General features: G+C 40.9%; 1 protein-coding gene across 1 annotated transcript; it reads right to left on the reverse strand.

Moving 5' to 3' along the window:
• Positions 1-232: 232 nt before the first annotated feature.
• LOC109755061 (putative clathrin assembly protein At2g01600) lies at positions 233-6,676 on the reverse strand. The gene is made up of 15 exons (XM_020313945.4): positions 6,457-6,676; positions 6,229-6,298; positions 5,975-6,072; positions 4,562-4,700; positions 4,332-4,459; positions 4,098-4,190; positions 3,919-3,969; positions 3,004-3,069; positions 2,846-2,911; positions 2,648-2,728; positions 2,485-2,562; positions 2,072-2,248; positions 1,921-1,996; positions 1,706-1,833; positions 233-871 (listed from the first exon to the last, which is right to left on the reverse strand). Exons 1-15 carry the CDS (start codon positions 6,544-6,546, stop codon positions 533-535), a joined length of 1,680 nt encoding a protein of 559 aa, XP_020169534.1. The 5' UTR covers positions 6,547-6,676; the 3' UTR covers positions 233-532.
• Between the last annotated feature and the right edge of the window lie 1,176 nt (positions 6,677-7,852).

Below are 7,852 nucleotides of genomic sequence, written 5' to 3' on the forward strand. Positions count from 1 at the left end.
TAACCCGTCTCAAACAGTGAACGTTTGTCCGAATTGTGATGCTCCAATAAATGAGCAGATTAAACGAGAAGTTAAGGATGTTTCCTCTCATAGAACAAACACTTGTCTTAAGGTTAAAAAGAAAAACACTTCTCTTCTTTTGCGGGTGAAGAAAAACAAACACTTGGCAGAAAAAAAAATCAATTGGCTGGGGAGTGGGGATCAAGAACTCGTGTGAACTGTGACCTCTGTGTTTCCTGTATCCCCATATACGTTTTCATTGGCATGTGATGCTGCATCAGCAATAACGAAATCCTTTACAAAGAGGGTCTTCCATAACCGTCAAAGCGGTGAAAAAATATACACCAAAATTTAATAAGCACAGGCTATACAAGAATTGATCAAGCAGCCAACGCCCGAGATATGGCGGGACAAAGCTGGCATTGACATTTGTGACGCAAGGAGATTGAACTTCTCAACACGCAGTATGTAGCTCTGGAATCTGGGTTGGCATTGCGCAACGTGTATGTAACTGTGACTGTATGGTGTGAAGCTATAGGAGTTGGGCGGTTCCGAACGGGTTGGCCTGTGCGTGCATTCCATTTCCATTTGCTGCCGGGAAAGGGCCGAAGCCGGCATCGAGGAATGGGTTTGGCACAGGCTGTGGGTGTGACGGTGGTCCGAAGGGATTTGGTTGCATCTGCTGGGGCTGCTGTGCCATGGCGGCCATTTGAACCGATGGCGGGGAAGCTACTTGATTCGACACCGCGAATGGGTCACTCGCCATGAAGGGATTGTGAGGTACTGAACCGTATGGCAACTGTTGCTGCATCTGCCTGTAGGTTCCATCGTCGTACAAGCTGTCCAATGTGAGTTTGTCGAATCCACCGCCCTGTAAGCAGGAATAAGAGTGACAAATTTGACAATCAGACGGATACACATAGATAATTAAAGAAAGACATTACAATTTTGATGACAGAAAAATACAATCAGTGGAAGAAATCTATAGCTTTCCACGCATCATCTGGCTGCTAATTCTTATCATCAATTTTTATTTGCAGATGCATTTGGGTAGCTGAGAAGTGGTTGCAGCTGGCCTGAAATATTGAGGCGGCAATTTATACCTCCAAAAGGTTCAGGTGTCGAAAAACTTGCGTGCTTACCTAAAGTTGTGAACCTGAACACTATTATGACGAGGCAGTGAATGATTGCAGGTATTGAATGAGTTAGGCTAGCTTTGTAACACCAGGCACGCCTGACACTCCATGAAAGCCATTAGGTAATTATGAAGGAATGTGTACGAATTATAATTTCAACTATTTGTTCATATATTATCTAAAAAAATTATTCCTTCGTATAAATGCATTTGTTTTCATGTGAATGCATTTTGGTACAATAGGTCGTAAGTAGCCACTGCTCCAGGTATTCAAGTACAATCAACTAGGCACATGCTGATTTTCAGCCAGTCATCAACTAGGCACATGCTGATTTTCAGCCAGTCATCAACTGAGTATTTTCAGCCAGCCCAAAACTGTGAAAAGCTTGCGGACACCAGAAAACTGCTATGGTTACAATTTACAGCCCCACTCGGACCCAAACTGTCACAAGCTTGCAGGAAATCAGTAGCAGACGCATAGAAGCCTAGCAGGTTCCAGATTCAGATTTGAACATAGAAGCAACCAACAGCAAGGTAAAATATACTCAGAGAAAGGATAAAGACACCAACCAAATTACTATCCACAGCCAGTGAATTGGTGTTGCTACTCGAGGTTGTGACAAGAGCAAGTTCCCATCCGGTTGGATCAAATCCTATATCTTGCATTGTAGCTGTGCTAGTTGTTGAAGTATTAACACCTGTTGCATTTATGCAGATAATCTTCAGAATTGCCTAATATCAGATTCATGCCAGACATTACTATGAATCGAATGCTGACTAATTACCTGTCGGAGCAATAGCCAAGGCCAAAGCATTGCTTTCCTCTATTGCCGATACACTAGGGTTCGGATCACTTAATCCCTAGGAGCAGACATGACATTAGATTGTGAAAAAATGCACTGGTGTAAAATTCAGCAAATGATCTGTTCTGCTTACCAGTAAATCACCAGTATCTGCAACCTTGGTGTTGGGAGGAGATGAAGCTACTTCAGTTAAAGATGGTACTGGAGCAGGTTCTTCCATTTGCGGAACTTCCTCCTGAACAGGAACAGGCTCAGGAACTACTTCTGATTCTTCCGGTTTGTACGTAAGAAGAAGCCTCTCAGGAAACTCCTGATAAAATAAGAATTACGCAAGTGTAAGAATAAATTCTAGCCATCAATACATTGTTAAGGGAAAAAATGTCTACATGTGCTTTCATAATGACCATTACAGAACCTATTAAAATTGCTAACAGTGTCACGTGGATGGTAACAAAAATACATGTTTCTATCACTATAGCAGTGAAAGAAGAATGGACAAGTTAACAAGATTGTTGTCTAGACTGAAATAGGTAGATTTTAACTAACCAAGGGGTCTTTAATTGGAACCATACGTGGAGCCTCCTTCACGTACTCTTCCATGGTTGAAAGGAATGTCTGTGGTGGCTGAGAACAAATAAAATTGAAGTGAGCACAGTGATATACCGGATAGTAAACAATGGGAACTTACACCATAAACACAAAACCTCACCTCCCTCAAAGTGGGAAACTGGAAATTTCTTGCGAGTTCTAATCCGCGGCAATTTTCGTAGAAATCAGATAGGTTTCCAGCCTGAAGCATCCAAGTAAAGTTGTTCGGTAAAAATACCAAAATAATCACAGGCAATTGCTATCATCTTGATCATCTAAGATGTAAGATAAATTTTACACGATCACCCTACAGATTTACCTGTTGGCCAGCCCTCCTGTATATTTCAAGGGCTTTAAGTGCATCATGCCTTGGCATCTCAAAAAACTATATAGTTGTTCAGCAAAAAGAATGAAAAAAATTGCACATAACTTGTCACGGCAAGAAAAATGATGCTATCACTTTGAAAAATAATTTACCTTATCAACAAGGTTGATAATTCCATCGTTTATTGCGCAATAAATTTTGAAGCTTTCTTTAAGGACCTGCGGGAAATGAAGGCATCCACTCAAATTACCAAGTTAACAACTAAATGAACTAATGGGGCATGTTTCCGAGAAAATACAGGAGCCATTTGCCCATTCATGTTGCCTATGTGAACAGAATGTTTTCCCTCATTTTACAAGGTGTGCAGAATTAAAGTAATCAAAGAACAGATGTGAAGTTGTGATTACTTTTCATAAAAGGAACAAAATTCCTTTTACGTAGGATAGGAGATGGGGTGTAATTAAATCAACAACTCGGCAAGCGGAAATTTCTGTGAATGTGCCAAGGAATCGGCTAGCTGATTGTAATATTACTCCCTCCACTTTTGTATACAAGGCCACTATCCCATTTTTCATATACCAAGAAAACAAAGCCAACTAAAAAATAACACGATTAATTGTGTGGAAAACCTCTCGTGTTCCGAGCTAATTAAATATGTTGCATGTGATGCCTCTTTCTCTATAAGCACCATCGTACAAGGCAAAAATCTAATAAATTCTTCTCGGGAAGAGATAGTGGCCTTGTATAGATGTAAATTGTGTTTGATAGTGGCCTTGTATTTAAAATCAGAGGAGATACTAGAAATAACAAACAATTAAAATGTTAGAGAAGAAATAGAACATGTTATGTTACTGCATAAATTTTGTTTTACAGAAAATATATATGGAAGGAAAAGAAATGATCCACCATAACACCACCGGCACACATTATTCTCTGTTCAGAGAAACTATTAATTGCCAAGGCAACTAAAGAGGTTCACGAAAGTACAGTTGCACGGTCAAATGAAATATGGTTTTTCAGATTGAGTAAGAAAAGGAAAAAAGTGATCACTAAACAATAAATCTTACAAGGGCTAGAGCATATTGCACCAAATAATTGGTATTCGCAGCTCCTTCTGGCTGCATCAGAAAAGGAAAAGGCATGTCATGTTCTGTCCATAAAAATACTGAGGGGGAAACGGATTATCCAAAATATTCATTTTTCAACTAGTGCAGAGTAGTGGATGGTAGGTATAATAGAGAATCACCTGGCATCCAATAAGTCGATATAGTAACTGCTGAAGTGCCGGCATCTGCTCCAGCAAGGCCTGAGAATCTAATTCTCTGGTTTGACTGTGTGCCTGAAAATTAGTCTAATGATAAATTAAAGCAGCACCAGCAAGATAATCACCAGATAATAATTGGCAAAAATTGTATAACTTTTCCAATTTAGTCATGACTCTGAAAGCTGATTTTTATTATGAGAATGCAAATGCTCAAACCTTTTCAGTCCCTTGACCTTGCTTGGGCAAACGCTCAGCTTCAATATCATACTTCAAGATCCTGAAGCATTGCAGTCTTTCCTCCAAAAATAAACCATATGTTCGAACCCATGAAGAATAGTCCCAAGCTGGATATATAAATCAATATTAGAAAGGAAATTTAGCATGCAGAATGTTGAGCTGAACAAGGCATGATGTCATTCTGCAAATAGAGAAATAGAAATACTGACCAATAGGACTGGAGTTATCCTTGAAGTTAGATAACTGCAAAATCTGGACCCTTTGCGTAAAATTAAGAAGTTCTTCCCGGAATGTAGGATCACCATCCCGGAGGAGTCGATGGATCACCACAAGTGTCTTCAGTGCAACCTGCATAGTGCATGAAAATGCATGCTAAATTAGTTGGCTCCCACGATGATGGACAACGACTTCACCTATCAAGTTAACTGAAAAGATGTAAAACACTACAGATATTACTTCCTCTGTAAACTAATATAAGAGCGTTTAGATTACTAATGTAGTGATCTAAACGCTCTTATATTAGTTTACGAAGGGAGTACTAGATAACAATTTTTGAGAACTCAAAAAACTATGAGGTTATTCCTGTTAAGGTAATTGCAAGAAGAAAAAACGAGCAGAGCAAAGCATGATTGGCTGAACATGATTCCTCTTCAAAATGTTCTTCACCTATCAAGTTAGTAAATAAGAAATATTCCGGCATAAGCACTCAAGATGATACTATAACATCACTGGATTGAGAATATGAAAGCTAATCCAAGAAAATGCAGAAACTAAGAAGACAGGGAATTTTAATGAATTATATGCGCATGTTAGGTTTGAACTCAGCAACTCAAAGCTCCAAGGTATAAGCTATTTCAGCTGTGTACTGTTCATGCCAGATACCATGTTAGCGAATTTCATTGGCACATTGTAGTGCAATGAAGATTGGCGATTTGAATTGGAATTTCAGACATCAGCACAACTATCGGAATCGGACCATTGATCCCCGTTGTTTTGACTTCTGATGGCACAAACAGTTTTGGACATTTTCATGTATGTTCATCTTTTTGTGCTGGGAAATTGGCAATGTATATGCAATGCAATACGAAGAAGAAACGGAAACAAAGTAAGTCACAAATAACCAAAACCAGATACTGTAATTTCCAGCTCGACTATATAAACCATACTGTGTAAAGTCGTTCTCTGACCAAATTGCACAGTTGTTGACCACACTTGTGGTTTTAGGTTCCAAATGAACCAATATCAGCAATCAACCGTCAGTACAAACTGGGCTCGCACTGAAGGTCATACGTAGCAACATGATGGTATTCTCAATGCCAAATTCAAACAAGTGATGTATCGATCCGAGAATAAACCCGTATTTATATTGCCTTGGATAACAAAGTCAGTGCAGTGCACCAAACTACGTCCAATTTAGGCTCAACAGGCAGCAGTTGGACAGATTGATTACTGACTGATCACATTGGGGATACTGCACAAAATTCAGTAACGGTGCAACAGTTAACCAGCAGAAGTACGGAAAACGCAGGTCGAAAGGCCTCATGGTTATCCATTGAAGTATTAAATTTTTTTAGCAAATGAATGGAGAGATTTCACGGGAGAAGCCAGTGCGCAGTGCTTACGATCCAACTCCGGGTCTTGGTGAGGCGGCGGGCAAGCGCGTGGATGCAGTAGGCGACGTCCGCTTGGGGCCTGGCCATGGACGAAGCCGCCACAATCTCTGCAACACCACCACCAACTGATCAAACACCAAACCAAACCGAGACTTGGGACAGACTACGGCACCCTCTCCCCCACTGCACAACCCAGCACACACTGGATAAGATTGAGCGAGAAATATAAGGAGGGCTCGGGGTGCGAGAACCAATCGACGTACTGCGCAGGTGGCGATCCTTGGGCGGGCACTCCACATGGTTCGTGGCCTTCACGATCGCCACATCCAGATCCTAGGCAAATGGCAAAAAATGAATCTTGATGGAGTACGAACCACAGATCCAAAGCGCGTGCGCGCAGCAACTGAACCCCTCGCCTCGGACGGTTGGGGGAATGGGGGAGAAGAGAACCGAGCGAACTTGGCGCCCGGAGACGGCGAGGAGGGGGGAACCTTGAAGTCGGAGTTGAGGCTGGCGAGGCTGACGGTGGTGGTGTCCTTGAGCGCGCCGTACGCCTTGCGCCAGCTCTGCAGCGCCGACATTTCCCGCTGCTCGTCGTTGGCTGCCGCCTCGCCTCGCCTCGTTTTTTATTTTCGCCTTGTGTGTTGGTGCATCCAATCGACGACGCACGGAGCAGCCGAAATAGATGTTGGTTTCCTTTCTTTTTCGCGGAGCTGCCGCCTACCAGTGAAGCAGATGGCGCGTTTCCCACTCTTCAGTTTTCATTCACGCCTCAGGGCCTTTGCTTTTTTATTAAAAAAAATCTGATCTATTGGTCATCTATCGTGGTAGTACAAACAACATTAAAAATAACAATCCTGTAAAAAACATTAAAAATAACAAAAATTAAATTCAGGTTTGTACGACTACAAGCACTTGAGCGAGCCGAATGTACGCCGCCGTCATCGCCCTTCCTCACCCAAGCCAGGCAAAATTTGATATACTATTAGTAGACAGGTAGGAAATCATCGTGTGGCCAGTGCACAAGGACAGTAGCTGCAACTAATAAAGAGATGCGTAGATTGAAAGGATCCAAACTATAGTCACACAAACGAAAACTAGATCCACATAGATCCATTCAAAGATGAACACCGACCAAATCCCACAATATCCATCAAAGAGCTTCACACGGCCTTCTTTAGTTCTGGTTTTATATGATAGACATATCACAGGAATAGAAATAGGGAAGTCATAGGCATTGAGATGGCATGTATCTCAATTATTATAAGGAAAAAAATATCGTTTGGTTCACAGGATAGGAATTTTCTCACTAGGTCTAATATATTTTTTCTTTAAAGCGTGAAGGACATGAATCAATCCTACATAGGAATAGGAATTCATGCTTGCAAATCATAAGATCCAGGCCGCTTTTGGTACATAGAATAGGAATATCATTAGAACAGAAAAATCACAGAAAATAAGATGACGTGTATCTCAAATCCTACAAGAAAAGGGATGTCATTTGGTTCATATGATAAGATTTTCCCCATGCAATTTAGCTAATTTTTCTTTGAAATACAAAGGACATGTTCATATCTTGTGTAGGAATAGCATTTTGTTCCTATAAAATAAAGGGCTTCAAAGAATTTTTTGCTTACAGACATCCTATCCGTTACCTTTTTAATAAAATTCATGTAAAAGAACCATAAAAAGGGAGAAATATATGTGAATCCTATATCATAGAATTTCTACAAAAATCATGTAAATCAAAGGAGGCCTCAGTTCTAACGAGTGGTTTTAGGATTTTGCACCCTTAAAACCCGAGTACAACGTAGACACGCATAGGGATCACAAAAGAACGGAGTCATTCAGAAGCCATCACAAACTGGTGCTCTTCCAATCCCATCT

The sequence above is a fragment of the Aegilops tauschii genome, chromosome 3 (assembly GCF_002575655.3).
Source record: "Aegilops tauschii subsp. strangulata cultivar AL8/78 chromosome 3, Aet v6.0, whole genome shotgun sequence".
Taxonomy (NCBI): domain Eukaryota; kingdom Viridiplantae; phylum Streptophyta; class Magnoliopsida; order Poales; family Poaceae; genus Aegilops; species Aegilops tauschii.

Excerpts from the sequence above, each read along its gene's own strand:
- LOC109755061 (XM_020313945.4), bottom strand. The coding sequence starts at position 6,546 with ATGTCGGCGCTGCAGAGCTGGCGCAAGGCGTACGGCGCGCTCAAGGAC. Across the intron at positions 3,970-4,097 it reads ATCGACTTATTGGATGCCAG|CCAGAAGGAGCTGCGAATAC; the intron begins GTGATTCTCTAT and ends TTTCTGATGCAG. Across the intron at positions 2,563-2,647 it reads AGTTTCCCACTTTGAGGGAG|CCACCACAGACATTCCTTTC; the intron begins GTGAGGTTTTGT and ends ATTTGTTCTCAG.